The 20,323-nt window shown below is 37.9% G+C and overlaps 2 protein-coding genes across 3 annotated transcripts; one reads left to right on the plus strand and one right to left on the minus strand.

Annotated features, from left to right (window-relative positions):
• The first annotated feature begins 619 nt into the window (after positions 1 to 619).
• Positions 620 to 5,072, plus strand: LOC139937593 (GLIPR1-like protein 1). 2 transcript variants are annotated; one of them, XM_071932801.1, is made up of 7 exons: positions 620 to 640; positions 996 to 1,093; positions 1,299 to 1,462; positions 2,194 to 2,436; positions 3,041 to 3,147; positions 3,322 to 3,404; positions 4,933 to 5,072. In XM_071932801.1, exons 2-7 carry the CDS (start codon positions 1,051 to 1,053, stop codon positions 4,935 to 4,937), a joined length of 645 nt encoding a protein of 214 aa, XP_071788902.1. In that variant the 5' UTR covers positions 620 to 640; positions 996 to 1,050; the 3' UTR covers positions 4,938 to 5,072. The 2 variants fall into 2 exon arrangements, with proteins under 2 accessions (XP_071788902.1, XP_071788903.1); XM_071932802.1 differs by lacking the exon at positions 620 to 640 and adding an exon at positions 642 to 662.
• Positions 5,073 to 6,105: 1,033 nt separating this feature from the next.
• On the minus strand, positions 6,106 to 18,365 carry LOC139937592 (deoxyribonuclease-1-like). Its single transcript, XM_071932800.1, has 10 exons — positions 18,198 to 18,365; positions 14,907 to 15,194; positions 14,571 to 14,659; positions 14,229 to 14,312; positions 12,643 to 12,746; positions 11,192 to 11,304; positions 10,472 to 10,629; positions 9,602 to 9,698; positions 8,210 to 8,265; positions 6,106 to 6,761 (listed from the first exon to the last, which is right to left on the minus strand). Exons 2-10 carry the CDS (start codon positions 15,126 to 15,128, stop codon positions 6,548 to 6,550), a joined length of 1,137 nt encoding a protein of 378 aa, XP_071788901.1. The 5' UTR covers positions 15,129 to 15,194; positions 18,198 to 18,365; the 3' UTR covers positions 6,106 to 6,547.
• Positions 18,366 to 20,323: the final 1,958 nt, after the last annotated feature.

Below are 20,323 nucleotides of genomic sequence, written 5' to 3' on the forward strand. Positions count from 1 at the left end.
TTTTAGACAGACGAGTGGATAGCGCAATACAACCTCTCCATCAAGCTTGTATTGCATTGTTAAAATAATGGTTCAATAATGATTTGTCTCTCGTTAACAAGAGAATTTTTAATTATCAATTAGCAAAACCAATAAGGAGGTTGCCAACAGCTCGTATGCCATTTGTCTCATTAAAAATACAACTTCGATTAATTAAAAAAATGAAAACAAAACAAAGTGTTTTTGTAGAAAGGAAAATCAACTTTTTTCACAGTCCTCTCTTTTGTTTGAAGTTTTTTTATGAGGTTTAATTCATGTAGAAGGGGCTTTTGTGTAAATGTTCTTCTTGTAAACAATTAGACATTAGATATGGTACACCCCCAGTCCCTGAAACAATACACTCGACCCTTTTAGGAAAAACTAACCCCTGAAAGGGGCGGTTCTCATAAATTACTGAGGCAACTCGACCAATGACCGGAAGCAACTGTCATCGAATGTGAGACAAACGAAATAAAAAGTAGTTCCGTATGCAGGAATCCCAACAAGGCAAACCGATGTGATAAGGATTTCGCCTAAGTGGTGATCAGAGAAAACATAGTCCAGAGGTATTTATTCTACATTTTTGAGGTTGTCTGCTCCAGACTATCTACGTCGTCACAAGGTATAGTACCGCCTCTCGATTGGTATAACATTGTTTATTTTCTTGTTAATCTATCGTATTCTTTAGTCGTGTTATTTTCGGTTCATGAAACCCATTCTGGTTATCAACATACTTTATAATAAAGACTTCACCTCGCACAATTGAGACTATTTTTCACAATAAACTGACGGCATTTGCTCATTTTAAATGAAATGTGTACAAACTTTAAATTAAAATCGATCGCAAATTTTTATGACGTTTTAAAAGTACGATGTACTCTCTAAATTTCATTGGATTAATCCGTTACAAACACAAAGACTACGTTACGTGTATCTTTTACTAATACTTGTGTTGAAATATTGTGGTTCTTTTTCAGAATCATCTTTGATAGTCCGTGTGCAGTGTCTCTGGGCTATTAAGTGGAGGCAACAATGGCTCGTCTACTCATCACCGTCTTGTTTGCAGTGGTCTTTGGTAAGTTACTGTCATTTGTTTCCAAGTAATTTGAAGTCATAAGTCTGGCAGATGAAAACCTGGCAGTTGCAGACAGTTGAAAATGTGAAAGCATCAAAATATTATTCACTGAAATGCACACGCATCAAAACACCACTGAAAAAATTAATGTGTATCTTTAAGGAATATATATATTGTATCCTTTGTTTTTTGTTTGATTGGCTAGTTGCGGTCCTGAGGATCCAAGCAGAGGATACCAACAGCCTCCCTAAGAAGTTCTTGAGGACGAAGAGGGCGGCTCTCACTTCCGCCCAAAGAGATGCCTTCCTGGACACACATAACTCCTACCGCGGAGACACCTCACCGCCAGCTGCCGATATGCACAAAATGGTAAACAAATTAAAAGACACTGGACACTGTTGGTACTTGTCAAAGACCAGTCTTCTCAGTTCTTGTATCTCAGCATATGTATAAAATAACAAACCTGTGAAAATTTGAGCTCAATCGGTCATCGAAGTTGCGAGATAATAATGAATTAAAGAAAAAACATCCTCGTCACACGATGTTGTGTGCTTTCAGATGATTGATTTCGAGACCTCAAGTTCTAAATCTGAGGTCTCGAAATCAAATTTTGTGAAAAAATACTTCTTTCTCGAAAACTATGTTACTTCAGAGGGAGCCGTTTCTTACGATGTTTTATACTATCAACAGCTCCCCATTACTCGTTATTATGCTTTAATTATTTTGAGTAATAACCAATAGTGTATACTGCCTTTAAGCCCAAAATGGTGGAGAAACAGCTACCTAGGACCTTTACAAAAAAGTAGCGTAGTTTTTGAGAAAGAGAGAGACAGTTTCTCACTCAACTTAATATAAAAATAATTCAGGTGTGAAGCTTAGGCATCTGAAAGCACACACAATTTGGGCCTAAAATCTGACCCTTTGTAGCAATTTAATGACAACAGTTAGATACAAGGGTAAGCGAGGGGCTTTTGTTCCCTAACCTAACCCTAAGGCTGCCTAACCTTTTAAACCTACCCTAACCTAACCCTTTTGAAGCAACTAATGACAACACCCAGGTACAAAGTTAAAAGTGATTTTATTCCCCAACCCCTTCACAGGTCTGGAACGACGACCTAGCCAAAATGGCTCAGGCCTGGTCTGAGAAGTGTGTCTTTGCTCACGGCCAACCAGACGGTATCACTAGTCCATTTCCTCACGTTGGCCAAAACTTGTATGTCGCGTCAGGCACGGTGGTAGCTCCGCCCGATGGCCAAGTGGTTTCTAAATATTGGCACGACGAGGTTGCATTCTTCGACTTCGATGATAACGAATGCTCAGGAGTATGCGGACACTACACACAGGTAAGATTAATCCGTACTAATAGCTTGAATAGATGGACATTTTGCAATACTTTCAATAAAGAATATGGCTTTATACCCAAACACCGATGTGTGGCAGCACTGTATACACTGTAAAAAAGTCCTTAAAATTTACGGCACTTTACCTGGCAGCTAGAGGGTGCTAGTTCCACGTTTGAAGTTCTGTTGTACCTTGAATGGGTTGTTTTCATACTAGTGATTTCATTGGATAAACGTGTAGAGGCGTAGTTTTACATACCTGTGTTTTGATTGGTCTGAGATGGTGTGAGTGCAGCTGACAAACATTACCTCGGACCAATCAAAACACAGATTATGTAAAATGTTACTTTCGGTCGGCTGCATGTTGTGTGCACTGTGTTTTACGTACAGATGTTCTTGCAAGTAATGATGCTTTGTACTACGCAGGATATGACTACGTAGTAAAATGAATGATAGGTGAAAGGCAATTATGTGCGATGATTGACGCAGGCTGCAGTGAGGCCACTCTCTGGTGATGTTGAAGCTATCAAGACGGCAGAACAAGACCCATTAATAATTATAACATTTGTATTTATTTGTATCTTAAAAACAAATTGTTTTAATACAGGAAGTATGGTCTGACACTACTGATCTTGGATGTGGATGGGCATTTTGCCCTACAGTCGAGAACGCATTTGACAATGGTTGGGTAGTTACGTGCAACTATGGACCAGGGTGAGTCGGTTAACTCTGTGAATTTGAAGGCGTGGTTATGAAATTGAATGATTTATTACTGAAATTTGCCAAGGAAACATATATCAAGTCATAACACTCTTAGAAAGACATGTATGACGATTGATGACCAAATTTCTTCATGTGTTTGTTTGTTTGCTTGTTGCTGTGTTTCAGGGGGAATTATGAAGGAGAGAAGCCATATAAGGCAGGTGAAGCTTGCTCCGCTTGTCCCGGTCAGTGTGTCGACAACGAGTGCGGTAAGACTTTAGACTGATAATAATAATAATAACTAGAGATAAACAATCACACAGCTGTTCCCGAATGTTTTGTTAATAAAAGTTTTATATGCTACAATAAAACACACACATTACAACCCAATGACATGTGATTACCTGGTCTTGTACCTGATACTAAATCAAAATGAGCTTGAACACAAAAAGTAAAGGTCAACATGGCGTTATGGTCATTATGTTGAATAAATTTAACCCAAGTTCAATATTGAATGCCTATAAGTAGTCTATAACTGAAAAAAGTTTTAAAATCGGATGTGTAGTCCTTGAGAAATGGTCCCACTTCCGGTTAACCCGGAAAAAGAGGTCAACTTGGGGTCACGGTTTTTCAAGGTTTATTTTTAATGCCTAAGGAGTCTCTACCTGAAAAAGTTGAAAATCGGTTATATAGTTGTTAAAGGAACACGTTGCCTTGGATCGGACGAGTTGGTCAAAACAAAAGCGTTTGTAACCGTTTTTTATAAAATGCATATGGTTGGAAAGATGTTTTAAAAGTAGAATACAATGCTCCACACAAGTTTGCCTCGAAATTGCGTGGTTTTCCTTCTACTGTGCGAACTAACATGGTCGGCCATTTATGGGAGTCAAAATTTTGACCCCCATAAATGGCCGACGTGTTAGTCGACGAGGTAAAAGGAAAACCACGCAATTTCGAGGCATGTTTGTGTGGATCATTGTATTCTACTTTTACAACATCTTTTTACCCATATGTATTTTATAAAAAACGGTTACAAACGCTTTTCAAAGACCAACTCGACCGATCCAAGGCAACGTGTTCCTTTAAGATATGGTCCCACGACTAGAGGTCAAGTTCGATACAAAGAACAAAACCACAGAAAAACGAAGTCATAAAAAGAAGACAAATTTTTAATTTGTAATTTACTTAACTGGACCCACAGTTGTACATCCACATTATTTTCAGACATTTTGTGTCAATGTTTATTAACGAGATAGATTTGTCATCTATTTATACCTTGAATTGAGATTAATTTCAGCATTTATATTCTGGTTTACTTATTCACTGCACTGGCAGCCAAGCAAGCCAAAAAGTACATTTACAAGTACAAATTGTGGTCTAGTGGTTAAGAGCACCGGACTCAAGCTCTAGTGTTTTTGAACAGCAGAGTGTGGGTTCAAATCTCAGTCGAAACGCCTGTTAAGCAAGACACTTAACCATGATGCTTTGTCATTCGGATGGTACGTAAACCCGTTGTCCCCGTTTGTTGTGTAACGCACGTTACAGAACCCAGTGCACATATCGAAAAGCGAGGGGTTCACACCGGTGTTCCTTGTTTGATTGGCTGCATATTGCGCTACGGCATGTTCAAAATCTGTACATGTTCTTAAAGAAGGAGTTGGTCTCATAATTCAAATGTAGTCCCACATATACTTGCAGGAAAATACTGAATGTGCACTTGCATAAGCGTATTAGGCGTGTTAAAAAGGCTGTGTATATATTAGTTATAAATTATTGTTATGTATGATTGTATTGCAGTTTAAAGATGAGCATTCTACCATTGGCTATTGTCATTGGAGACGCGTGTGCAACAGTCATGGCAGCGAGGTGGACTTCAACTCTTCAACTGTTTTCTTTCATTTAATGAAAGAAAACAGTTGAAGTTTATTAACAAAAAGAAAACTTTGCTGTCCTTCGTTACACGACGGTATACACACAAAGTAGTGTTACGACCCATTTGGGCATTCCATTAGTTAATAAAAAAAAACACTTTTTAATTCCTTCCCGTTTCCATTATGAATAGGAGACTTTGGAACGCGAGGTGGCAGCAGACTTACACCATTGTTTACCTAGTTTTGAGCACGTGCTAATTACCGAGAACAATTGAGCTTACCTGACAAGTATGCTGCCACCAAGCGTACCGAAAGTCCCCTACTGTTATGAAAGAGGCATGTGTCATTACTTAATTTCCCCATTTATTGGGTCACTCATTTTTTTTTATGACAGTCCTATAGTAATAATGATAGGACGCCTGGTACACTTCACCGCGTCAAAACTTCGCTTGCTGTGGAACACGATACATATGTCACACTTTATTTTGCCATGTATTTACTGTAACACTCCAACATGTTTAAATGGGAGTTATAATTATAGGGCGCTTAACACTCTTCGCTGCGAAACTTCGCAGCATTTTTTCAAAACACATTCCAGCGGAACAATACCGCATCATGGCACACCAGACAAAGCTGGTATCTATCTGTGAAAGTCCACTCGCTCATCGCTTGATGTTACTGTAATGTACCACTACATATTTTAGTTTCCAAATGAAAATAAATAATCAAATAACTAAATAATGTTGTTTCAGACTGTTTAATTATGTTGTAATGTTGATCAATTATAGAATTAGACGGGGTACGCAATGTTGTCAACAACAAAACAACCACCATAAATTTGAATAGGTATTCAAAACAACTGTAAAACAACAATGAGTCCGCAAATTTAAACTCATGTTTTACACATTTGATATACAAGATGTCCTTAAAAAATTGTAAATTTTAAACCAACAGCAATACCACATTAGCACACAGAAATATCAATATTTTGTAGAATGGGTATTTTGTGTGCATGTTATTTTGGGCGGTTTTCCCGGTGGGGGAGGGGGTTGGGGTGTACGATTTCCCCCAATTTGAATAACAGAACCCTAAGACTTGGTTCAAAATCTTTAGTCGTTGCTTTTAATCTATCCAATAGCCGATTCATTGTTGCATGAAACAGCGCCCTCATTGTGGAATAACCTCCATCATTATCATACGATGGCTGCTGTATGCGCCGTAGCACTTTGGGTGCTGAATAATTGGGTCTTAGAATTCGTCACTGCAATAAACTATCTTTCTGAAAGTTTGTATATACTCAGCGCCTTGAGTACCTTGTTTGGTAGATACGTGCGCTATATAAGACTTCGATATTATTAGTACTATATGAACGGCAGAATGTGTGTTTGGGGCAGCGCTAACGACTTGTCATCAAGTCTATATGGACCAGTGAACCCCTATATATATCAACTACCCTCAGTCACCATCATACCTGGTCCACCCGTGAGCAACCGAAATGATCCCAACCCCAACACCCAATCCCCCGCCCCTCCTTGTTCAGTTTATGATAACTCCAGATAACGTTTGATCCAGTCCTCGGTGCAGCGGTCCGTCACGCCGGAACCCTCGCCGGTGAGCGATTCGACCAGTCGGCCGATGCACACCGACGGGTCGGTCTCCTCCGCGACGACCAGGAGGCACAGCCACACCAAGGCACGGAAACTGCCGGAACAACTAACAGTGCCAGAGGTGGTGTGCGATAATGGCAACACAGGTCTGCAAAAAGATGAAAAATTGCCGTGTTAGCAGATGAATGGGCTGGACACAACTGGTAATACTATTGTTAACGACCGGTATTCTCACTTGCTGTATCCCAACCAGCCTAACACAATATAAAAAAATAAACTAACAATTAATTATGTCAAATGTTTTGCTCAATATTAGTCGTTGGAGTTACAAGTTACAACACGTGCACACTTGTTGCACAATAGTAATGTGTGTGCTTTCATATGCCTGAAAATGGGCTTCAGGCCTAAACATTTTTTTAAGATTAAAATATTTTAGAGATGAATTATCCCTTTCTAAAAAACTACGTTACTTCAGAGGGAGTCGCTTCTCACAATGTTTTACAATTAACAGCTCTCCTTTACTCGTTCAGCCAATATACATTTTGAGTAACTACCAAAGATGTCCAATGCCTTATAAACAATTAGTTTAGACAATTATAAAGAAAGAGATATTATTTGGCAGAAATTTAGATGCGTGTTTCATCTTCAGGTGCATATCAACCTACGCACACAATCCTTTATATCCATAGCTTTATTTACTTTACAAGAATAAAGAAACAAATATAACTACCAGTAACTACACTGTACACTCAACTCAGACATGATAAATGATTATTTCTAAACTCAGCCAGACAAACATTCCTAGGTGTTTGTATTATGGTTAATTGGTTATGTAGGCCTACAGTAAATATATCGGCTTGAACGACACACCTTCGATCAGTGACATTCGAGTCAGCAGCTATGGAGGAAACTTTACATTGCATTGTGTTACATCGGACGAGTTGTTCTTTGAAAAGCGTTTGAAACCGTTTGTTGACCAACTCGTCCGATCAAAGGCAACGTGTTACTGTAACTGTATGTTCCAGCTCAATAAGTCGGTCTCAAAATCAGTATTGTTATTCATAATGCATAAAAAAATACATATACAAACATTGAACACTCACAAAGTATTAAAGCAATAAACAAATGCAAGGATGTAAACAAGTTATTCTGCCTGGCCCGAATGCCTTCAATTCAAATACCTCCGGCTACACAAAAATATGCCTGTATATGCAATATGAAATCAAAATAATTATTCAAAATGCGTCAAAAACACACACACAAACAATGTTCATTCACAAAGTATTTAACAAAGTAATACAGCAATAAACAAATGCAATATAATACGAAATATATATGAATGAGTAAAAATCTGTTTAACATTATTAATAATAAACACGTAAGATGAAAGTGGCAATTTAAACCACACCTCAACATGTCTTTTAGAATACTACGTAAATGCTACCATCTCGTGCGTCGGGTACGCGCGTGCAGGTGAGCATGAAATAAGCCCCACGTGGTGCCGTCACCAAGAAACAACATAACTTTCCGATGTTCACGTGTTTACTCGCGTAACGTGTAGCTGAACCTCGTTAATATTAATGTTGTCATACTTACGTCAGATTTCCTTGAATAACCATCTCGATAGGGTAGTGGTCACTCACGAGTCGGGTCTGAAAACGAACAAAACAAAACACAGAAAATAGTTTAATTACTGTTAATCCTCGGTCATGGTACAACGCTATTATCAAATCGACGTCTTTCCTTAGGATAACAAATGTAGGCCTACTACAGTCATATTCTCGCATTGTGCACACACTGTAAAAAATATCCGTAAAATTTACGGCACTTTACCTGGCAGCCAGGTTAAGTGCCGTAAATTTCTGGTGGGTGTTTTGTAAAACGTGCCCTGAAGGGGTAGTTTACAAAAGTTCCACAGTGAAATTAACGGCACTTTACCCGACACTCTAGCTGCCAGGTAAAATGCCGTAAATTATACGGATATTTTTGTAAAGTATTACAAGTTCATTTGTTTGGATTTAATCAACTACCGTTTATCATTGGCGGATTTTTTCCATGCAATAAACAATCAATTATAAGCGTGTAACTTTCCAAAAAATCTTAACAAATTGCTATGTTACATTTAAAACTAAATTGTAAGATTTGTCATAAATAAACCCGGTATCGTTAACTTTGGCACCATTATTTACAAAACTAAACCTTTTCTTTTTCAACGTCACAGCTCGTTAAATGCCAAAACAAAAACCAGATCACTATATAATTTGTACCAAAGTAACAGATATTCAATACAGTAGTGTTAAATTTGTTTCAAAGCAAAGCAAAGCAGCCAATCATGGTAGATATTTCTTTTAGTTATTGAGAGCCCGCCGAAAATGTTGAATTTGGTTAAAGCTTTATGTTACTACGATAACAGATTTTACTATCAATCGGCCGTCCATACAAACCACCGCGGTGTGTTTATCAACAATGGACAAGTCTATATCTAGACTTGACTCAAGTCCCAATCCCGTGTTGTGCTTTACCATAAAACTATCGGTTTGTGATGCTCTGCATTCCCCAACCTGTACGATTCTCAGGACCACATTTGTAACGGCGAGTGCGTTTGCTAGTAGTGTAGTTGGCGCGATAAGCTCAGGGACCTCTCACCATTAGAACGGGACTTCAATTCAGTTCAATTCAATTCAATTTTTATTGGTCCTACCATGGATGAAATTCATTTTGAATACATGCAATACAAACAAAATTAAAAAAAGCACAATCATAAATAAACTACTGGAAGTACATAATATTAATTAATCAGAAGACTACATAATATTCAACCACAATGGAATCGTACTGAAAAAAACATCTAAGCAGAAAGTAAACAAAGTAGGGCCATATGCGACAATATAAAACACCAAACACTATGGACATAATTCATTAAACTTTTTGTGTTTTCTTAGCAAGCTTTACAAATGGGGAAATGACTTGTGTCTGATGGGTACATACCTCGCCTGAATCCAAACCATATATCTCATCAAAGTAAAAAGCACCCGTTCGTCCCGGTACAATGTTGTCGTTGAGTTCGTCTCCAGCAATTACAAATCTATAAGGGGAGGAGCAAAATCCGTCAAAATGGGTTGCATTCATTGTTTCCTTTTTATGAATTCGGTTGATTATGTATAAAACTTCAAGGTAGGCCTATATTAAAATTACCATTGTTTGTATTCCATAATGAGCAAATACGAATGATTATCAAAAAAGCATTTTCAATCTTAAGTTTAACAATCATTAATTTACCACACTGTAAAAAATATCCGTTAAATTTACGGCACTTTACATGGCAGCTAGGGTGCCAGGTAAAGTGCCGTTAATTTCACGATGGAAGTTTTGTAAATTGTGACTTGAAGTGATAGTTTACAACACTTCCACCGTGTAACTTACGGCACTTTACCTGACACTCTATAGCTGCCACTCTGCCAGGTAAAGTGCCGTAAATTGTACGGATATTTCTTACAGTGCAGTTTTAGTTATACTTGACGAAAACTTGATGAACATTGCCTGCGTACTCGTTAATGGTACTCCCGAGTACTACTTGCCGTTTCGTTGGTACTTGTACCCGAGTACTGAAGTACTCAGTTGTGTTTATGCACTCGTATTCCAGTACTACTTGAGTACCGTTTTGATTGGTATTCATACTCGAGTACTATTCGATTACATTGGTACTCAAATTCGAACACTATTCGAGAAACGTTTCATTGGAACTCAAGTACTTTCTTTTTATTGCCACTGACACTCGAACTCGTCTTGATAAAGACCCATTCTCCAAGTATAAACTCTAATTTCAATTTTTAGTATTTTGCAAGTCTAGTATCTCACCGGTCGTATGAACAGTCTGAAGCTGCCACTGTGGTATCTAAGTCATCGGGAATAATCCAGTTGAATCGAGTGTCTGTACGCAGTATTAAGCCGTCGTTGAGGATGCCCTTTGACACGTAGCCGCAATCTGCATTAAAATCGCCACCGATGATGACGTTCTTAAAAGACAGAAAACAAAGTGATAAAAACTTCCTCCACAAAAATCTCCTTAAATTGTTAAAATCCAAGTTGTAAATCATATTAAATCATATATTCATTAAAACATTCAGGGAAGAGAACTCAAAAGAAATCGCGAGATGCATCTGCTGTTGAGCCCACGAACATAATCACCTCTGACCTCGCATCATTTCACATGGCTGTCATGGTTCTTGAGATTCGCAGTTAAATCCGACGAAGACGAGTACATGTATACGTATAAAGCCAACACATGCCCTTATCCTTGTACACAACTCGCACGCTAATCAACAACACGCCCCCCCCCCCCCCCCCCACACACACACACCCTCACCCAAAGTAACAAACTATCTTCCCCTTATTTAGACTTTTATCATGCTGCCCTCATCTTGGTCATGTTCCTGGTATCGAATAACAATAATGAATGCTAACAATTATTTTCCAATTAGGAACCAGACTAGTTTGTTCTTCCATAACCTCGGTTTGGTAGCATTGATATCAACGGGAGAAATTCAAGATGGCTGCACCGTGATAAAGGTCCATTACCTTCTGTCTATATCTGTTTACGAAGTCATCGTAAACTTCAACCAGTCGGTTGATTTCTTCGACAGCTTCGGTTGGCTTGATATGAATACCAAACATCGCAAATCTGTCCACAGCTGACAAAATAATAGGATAAAAAAAGATGGTTAAAGAAAATTTAGGTATTCTTTAATTAACAACCTGGGGCCCAATTTCATAGAGCTGCCCAAAGGCAGTGGACACTCTTCAGATCCGCAATATTTCTAATATTAATACTTTCAAGGTTAAGTTGAAAACCATACTGTTTAATCTCGCCTATACGCGTGATTGGTCTATTTTGTCTTTTCCTTGCTGTGTGTGGTTCCCCTCCTGTGCGCCTTGAACACCTCATTTTGATGGATTTGGCGCCCTATAATTACTCTTTATTACATGTATTGGTTAATACTCAAATGATTGTTAGCATAAACAATTACTTGGTACCAAGCAATGGAGAGCTTTTGATAATTATAAAACAATGAGAAACGGCTCCATCTGAAGTTACGTAACGACCAAAATGAGTTCATGTTTTCACAGGTTTGTTATTTTGTGCATTTTATTATTTTGAGCTACACCAAGTGAGAAGACTGTCTCTGACAGTTAAAGCCAGTGGACACTATTTTGTAATTGTCAAAGACTATAGCCTTCACAGTTGGTGTTTAAAAACATATGCATAAAATAACGAAACTGTGAAAATTTGAACTCAATCGGTCATCGAACTTGCGAAGGTATGTGCGTTTAGATGGTTGATTTCGAGACCTCAAGTTCTAAATCTGAGGTTTCGAAATCAAATTTGTGGAAAATTACTTCTTTCTCGAAAACTATTGCACTTCAGAGGGTGCCGTTTCTCACAACCTCTCCCTATTACTCGTCACCAAGAAAGGTTTTATTCTAATAATTATTTTGAGTAATTACCAAAAGTATCCACTGCCTTTAAAGGCAGTGGACACTATTGATAATTACTCAAAATAGTTATTAGCATAAAACCTTTCTTGTCGACAAGTAATGGGGAGAGGTTGGTGGTATAAAACATTGTGAGAAACAGCTCCCTCTGAAGTGCCATAGTTTTGGAGAAAGAAGTAATTTTCCACGAATTTGATTTCGAGACCTCAAGTTTAGAACTTGAGGTCTCGAAATCAACCATCTAAACGCGCACAACTTCGTGTGACAAGGGTGTTTTTTCTTTCATTATTATCTCGCAACTTCGATGACCAATTGCGCTCAAATTTTCTCAGGTTTGTTATTTTATGCATATGTTGAGATATACCAATTGTGAAGGCTAGTCTTTGACAATTACCAATAGTGTCAACTGTCTTTAACAAAGGTGTCATTGTCTTAAGGTACAGAAAATAACTAAGCACGATGAATGCATTTTTTATATGACAGCATTTTCAGTCTGACATATTTTTGGATCGTTCAGTGTGTACCAATGACTTTACCTGTTGTTGGAGACTCGAAATATGCGATAAATGGTTCCCGCTCAAACACATCGCCCCTCTCATCATTGTACACGTAACTTGTAATCAGAGTCAATTTACTTGATCTGAAAATAAAATGAGAAAGATTGTTTAAGACTTAATGTTTTCCAATAATACAGCCGCTATATAGCTAACCAATCAGAAACTGAACCCAAAATACATATAGGTCTTTATTACTCAACTGCCGTACTTTATTATAATTCCCTTAGACATTTAATACCCTTTTCCAAACCTACTTGATCTGAAAAATAAAGTAACAATAGAAAGAATTATTTCTGAGAAAAAAGGTTTAAAGACAATGGACACTATTGGTAATTGTCAAAGACCAGTATTCTCACTTGGTGTATCTCGACATATATGCATAAAATAACAAGCCTGTGAAAATTTGAGCTCAATTGGTCGTCGAGGTTGCGAGATAATAATGAAAGAAAAAACACCCTTGACACACGATGTTGTGTGCCTTTATAATAATGCTTGATTTCGAGACCTCAAACTCTGAGGTCTCGAAATCAAATTTGTGGAAAATTACTTCATTCTCGAAAACTACGTTACTTCAGAGGGAGCCGTTTCTCACAATGTTTTATATTATCAACCTCTCCCCATTACTCGTTACCAAGTAAGGCTTTATGCTAATCAATATTTTGAGTAATACTACCAATAGTGTCCACTGCCTTTAAGACTCACTGAAAGTTTCCCTATATAGTTGCTACATAAACTGTACCATAAAGAATCTACTGCTATAGACCTTTATCATGGTGCAGCCATCTTGAATTTCTCCCATTGATATCAATGTTGGCAAAGCGAGGCTAGAACAAAACAGTCTGGTTCCTATTTGTAAAATGATTAATAGCATTCATTTTTGTTATTCAATACAAGGAACAACACCAAGATGAAGACGTCTATAGTTGGTACTCATCTATGGGTTTTGTTCATTAGTACCGCCATTGTTTTGGATGCCTTTACACACGCAACCCTTTTCCAGATTAAACGTTGTCAAACATTCAAACGTCACCGTATCCTGTATTGTACTTGTAAAATAATGTTGTCCTTACCCCCCCCCCCCAACTTCGTGCTGTTACTAATCATCTGAGAAATAGGCGTAGTTTACAATGACATTACGTGATAATAAATAGTTTCCCCAAAACGACTATGCCTGTACATTCCAGCCATTGGACACTGTCGGTAAACAGAGTTGTCCAAGGCCCCCACCTTGTGCACCGCAACTTATATATAAAATAACAAACCTGTAAAAATTTAGGCTCAATCGGTCATCGGAGTCGGGAGAAAATAACGGGAAAACCCACCCTTGTATCCGCACGTTTCGCCGTGTCATGGTCATGTGTTTAAACTAAATTCGTATTTCTCGCTATCGAGAATGTATGTTGTTTTAATGTTTTCTAAACAAATAAAGCATTTCATGGAATAATATTTCAAGATAAGTCTTTTACCATTACCTTCTGTAAACCCTGTAAATTATTTGTAAATCTGTACCGAAAGTGTATAATGGCTTTAATGGGTGGGTTTTATTATTATAATGTCTTACTAACTTGTAGAAATACGCATACTGCTCCTTGCTATTGGTACGTCCCAGTCTTTCACTCACCACCATTTCGTACTTGTCACTTAGACCCCTGCAAATACAAATGCAATTTTTTAATTGTAATAACGTGAAATTATATGAACATGGATTTAGCTCCAAATCGCACCTTTTTCCCTCCTGAAGACGAGCAGAGTATTCTGTTCGGAAAGTCCAGACCAAACCGGTTCTTTTCAGTGCAAACACTCCTTCAAAAGAGATTTTATATACATGGTTGTACCCGCAAGTTTACTATTTATTTAAACATTTTTTTTCCCCGTGGTGTTAAGTTACAACAAATCAAGTTACTTACGAATTGACGGCATCCAGAATTTGTCCAATAACCGTCTGTGCACTGTCACGTATCTCCTGGATCAGCACCAAATCATATCGCCTCAGAATCTTCAGGGGAAAATCATTCTCTTATCAGTCACAGAATGGAAATTATTTTTATGATATTCATATTTGTCTGCTATAACTAGTCGCGCCATAAAGAAGTTTGGGGTGGATGAGTTTCGTTTCGAAAAACGGTTTAGAAACCGTTCGTCGTTACCTATTGGATGTTATTCCAGGGGAGCAAAATATTGCCCTCCATTCCCAATTCAATTCAAAATAGTAAAATTTTGTCAAAAGTTGTTGACCAATTTACCTTCACCAGTGTTTCGACAACTTCCACCTTCTTAAATTTGGCTTGCCCCAGTACTTGGATGTTGAACGCTCCAATCAACAACGAACCATCGTCGTCGGCGTTCCTGCTTGTTGTTGCCGCCGAAACAGTAGTCAGCGTTGAGGGCGCTATCATTAGAAGCAGAATTTGTTGGATAAACACAGCACACAGGAAAGAACCGAGCGGAAGTTGACGTGTGTTCATGTTGATTTCGTCCAGAATATAAACTGGCAGTTGCAATGGTAGATCCTCAGCAAAGTTGTATTATTTCTGAGTGAGTTAGATGCAGACAAACAGTTATGAGTGAATCCGTGTCATTCATACACCGCACACTATGATAGCATGTATAAAGCGTATTACAGTTTAGCACACGTACGATACTATACGTATAATAAAATGTACGACGTGGTGGCGATACCAAGTTGGGTAAACTCTGTGTGGGCGGTGAACTCTAAAGAACAAAATAAATGACGTCACAACAAGGTAACAATAGGCGGTATTCGTGAATAATTTAGGTAGCCCGATAATACGGAATGAGGCTTGGTCAGCCATGCGTGATCTTGAATATTTGTTGAGGGGTTATTGTCCCAGGTTTAATGCCATCGAATGGGCCCGCTAAAGAACTACCACAGGATTCACGATTGTTACGTTATTCGAAGAAGTTTTTTGTATAAATGGACATTGGCGAGGCATACAGGGGGCCCAATGTGAGATCCGTGGCACTAGCTGTTTTCATAACCACGGTAAAAATCATGGGCACTGGTACAATACTGCTAAAAAGGAGGGAGGTTCAGGCCAGGTGTCCTTTTGCCTTTTAAAGGCAGTGTACACTATTGGTATTACTCAAAATAAGTATTATCATAAAACCTTACTTGATTACGTGTAATGGGGAGAGTAATTTTCCACGAATTTGATTTCGAGACCTCAGATTTTGAATTTGAGGTCTCGAAATCAACCATCTGAAAGCACACAACTTCGTGCGACAAGGGTGTTTTTTTTCTTTCATTAATATATCGCAACTTCGACGACAGAATTTCACAGGTTTGTTATTTTGTGCATATGTTGAGATACACCAACTGTGATAAATAGTCTTTGACAATTACCAATAGTGTGTCTTTAAAGCCATTGGACAGTTTCGGAACAGAAAAAAAGATGGAAAAAAAGGAAAAAAAGTTCACAGATTTACAAATAACTTACAGGGTTTACAGAAGGTAGTGAAAGACTTCTCTTGAAATATTATTCCATGAAATGCTTTACTTTTTGAGGAAACATTAAAACAATTATCAATACAGATTTATTTTAAACACATGTCGTGACACAGCGAAACGTGCTGAAACAAGGTTGGGTTTTCCCGTTATTTTCTCCCGACTCCGATGACCGATTGAGTCTAAATTTTCACAGGTTTGTTAGTTTATATATAAGTTGTGATACACGAAGTGTGGGCCTCATTCTTTTGGACAATACTGCTTACCGAAAGTGTCCAATGGCTTTAACAATGTTTTATTTTTACTTTTCAATAATGTTAGAAACAAAATTTATCAGATAATCCGGTATTATTGAAAAAACAATTAATTTTCTGCGTGTAAGTAGAAAAAAATAATTTTAAAAACATCACTTATCACATTGAAACTTTCAGGAAATGTCCAAACAGTCCAGATTTCATATAGGGGCGCACGGCCGGGGTTTGGGGGGGGGGGGGGGGGGGGACGTACCTCCCAATAACTAAACAACCATACTACTACCGGGTGCTGCAATGACGGTGTTGCTATTGAGGGGGCCCTTCTTTAAATGATCCAATAGTTTATAAAGGCACAGGACACATTTTGGTACGTCGAAGATCAGTCTTCTGTGTGCTCAACATTTCCTCAAATGGAAAACCTGTGAAATTGTTTGCTCAATTGGTGTCGAAGTTGCGGGAGAATAATGGGCCCTTGTCGCACTAGTTTTGTTTTATGCTTGAGACCTCAGTTGATGAGTGGGGGGGGGGGGGGGTCTCGAGTTCAATTCAAATATTTAAATGAGATTAATTACGTTTTCTCTCAAAAACTACGTTACTTCAGAGGGAGCTGTTTTTCACAATGTTTTATACTTTCAATAACTCTCCGCTGCTCATTACCAAGAAAGTTTGTATGATAACAATTATTATTTTGATTATTTATCAAAAGTGCCTTGACCGATTGACCGTCCTTTCCACTTTTGTCTTAAAACTTCCACTGCGTGCTTTTATTATTAAGTTGACAATACGTAGAATACAATGTTCTGAAAAAGTCAAGCATACTCTCAATTTCCTTTATAAAAAAATGTACGCTAGCGTTTTCCAGTTTCCGTTAAAGACAGTGGACCTATTGGTAATTGTCAAAGACAAGCCTTGACAGTTAGCGTATCTCAAATATGCATAAAATAACAAACCTGTGAAAATTTGAGCTCAATCGATCGTCGTAGTTGCGAGATAATAATGAAAGAAAAAACCGTCCCTTGTCACACGAAGTTGTGTGCGTTTAGATGGTTGATTTCAAGACCTCAAGTTCTTAATCTTCGGTCTCGAAATCAAATTCGTGGAAAATGACTTCTTTCTCGAAAACTATGTCACTTCAGAGAGAGCCGTTTCTCACAATGTTTTATACTCTCAACCTATTCTCCATTACTCGTTACCAAGTAAGGTTTTATGATGATAATTATTTTGAGTAATTACCAATAGTGTCCACTGCCTTTTAAGTATCGATTTTCAAATCATATCATGAACTTGCACAAAATATCTGACAACAAATGAAACCATAGTACAGTTGGGCTACTTGGTTTGTTTTTATAGAAAATGAGTTATAGGCTAAGGATTCTGATTAATGATTGTCCAAGTCCTGACGATATCTATCACAAGTGTACTTTCACATCATTTTAGCGCTCCATGAACTTGCACAAAATGTATCCGACAACAAACTTGTTGGTATGTTTTTTATAGAAAATGTATTGGCACATAGAATTCCGATTTAGATAATAATCATTGTCTGTGTCCTAACGACATCTGTCAAAAAAATAACTAACACAGTTCAGCACTTCAAATTACTATAGGCCCTGGGAAACGAGAATGTCCACCATGGCGAACTGTGTACACGTTTATTTTGAATCAAGCTCCTTGATAAATATTTTTGAATGAAGACCCCTAGATGTCTATAAAAAGCAACTCTTTGCAAATAATAGACGCACGGTATATATACACACTGTACACACACCATAGTTTTGTTAATGCTGTCGAAGATACACATGGTTAATACATACCGTACAACTTTCCAGTGATGTTATCCACTCTGCTGCACCGATTCACACTGGTTCTTTGAACCTGCTGCTAATGCTTGTTATTTATAGCACTTCTTTCCAGTAAATAGAAAAGGCTTGAACTGTTGTAACGCATCGTTACTTTCAGATAGCTTTCCGATAACACTAGTTTCCGTTTAGTGTATTTGGTGCAGCTATACTATGTGGTTAGTCTTTGTACAAGACGTCACTATGTCATACTCGGAACGATATTATTACCCGACAGATGGTGCACCTTCTTGAATTCATTCCGGTTGAACTAGAATTAATTTTTGCGGAACTGGAAATCGAACCAACGATAGACGTACGCAGAGCTAGCGGGCGGTTCGGCGCGCTGCCCGGGAGCAATCGCTGTGAATTAAACCATGCGAAGGTCTGGGAACCAAGACTACTAGGTGGGTGAAAGTTTGGGGTCATTAAACCCCACACCACTGCAGAGTGGCGCATCATCTTTTGGGTGGATGGGACATCGAACATACACATGGTTATAATATCCTTTATTTAATATTACGACTTGGGACACAAACCATCAATCGCGACTTGCCAAAAAAAAAAGCATTTGTCTCATTATACCACCATGAAGATTGCTGTATCACTTTATGCGGTGAAGACAATGACTTAACACTGAAACTGGTTTTTGTTTTATTTCCTCGAGAAACAACACAAACAAGTTCGTTTTCAATTTCATAGGACTGGTTTTTATACACTTTCGGTACAGAGAAAAAAATAAAAGTTCACAGATTTACAAATAATTTACAGCGTTTACACAAGGTAATGGTGAAAGACTTATCTTGAAATATTATTCCATAAAATGCTTTACTTTTTGAGAAAACAATAAAACAGTATCAATTCTCGATAGCGAGAATTACGGATGTATTTTAAACACATGTCATGACACGGCGAAACGTGTGGGGAAACAAGGGTGGGTTTTCCCGTTATTTTCTCCCGACTCATATGATTGAGCCTAAATTTTCACAGGTTTGTTATTTTATATATAAGTTGTGGTACACGAAGTGTGGGCCTTGGACAACACTGTTTACCGAAAGTGTCCAATGGCTTTAGTTTCACATTAAACTTACACAGATTTACATTAAACTTACACCGTTTGAAGATAATGAAAGTAGAATTAAGCGTACCTAAAAATATTAGTTGCTGAGGTGCTGTAGTTTTAGATAATAAGTAAAACAATTTCATGAAAATGCGTTTTTACATGCTAAAAAAGTTTTCGTCTCATGATCACTGAGACGAAAATTACTTTCAAGACATTGTTTTACTCATTTCTCAAAAACTACAGCACCTCAGGACTTAATACTTTCAGGAAAGCTTTCTACTATCATATAAACTGTATAAGTTGAATGTAAATCTGTGGACATGGTGTTTTGTATGTCCTACAAAAAGTTCATGGACCCTTTCCTGAACAAGGTAGGACACTATTGGTAATTTTGGTAAAGAGCAATGGAGAGCTGTTGATAGTATATTAAACATTGTGAGAAACGGCTCCCTCTGAAGTAAACGTAGTTTTTAAGAAACAAGTAATTTTCCACCCAAGAATATTAAAATACAATAGCTCTCCGTTGCTCGTTCGAGTAAATTTGATATTCCAATAATTATTTTGAGTAATAATTTACTACCAATAGTGTGTATGTAATCAACAGGATCAGTGAGATGGCGGTACTGCAACTCTATCTTGTCCTCCAAAGATTATAATCCCATGATTTTTCTAGTGTGTTATAGACCTTGTGGAGATAGCATTGTTAGGCTGTCCTTATTCCTGAAATCGCTCCTCCGGTGTTATCAATTATCTGCCGATTACGTGAGGAAATAGATTTGACATTGTTTCATTCACACGGCGGCAACTTGGAGGCAACCAATAGGAGACTTTTGGGACGCTTGATGGCAGCAGACTATACCAGGTAAATTCCATTGTTCTCGGTAATGTGCGCATGTTCAAAACTACGTAAACAATGGAAATTTACATGGTAGGTCTGCTGCCACCTAGCGTTCCAAAGTCTCCCATTGCAGCGTGTCCTATATACAGGGTAAACTTTGGTACACACTGAGGCATTTTTTGATTGTCTTTTATACGATCC

This window comes from Asterias amurensis, chromosome 5, assembly GCF_032118995.1.
Source record: "Asterias amurensis chromosome 5, ASM3211899v1".
NCBI lineage: Eukaryota > Metazoa > Echinodermata > Asteroidea > Forcipulatida > Asteriidae > Asterias > Asterias amurensis.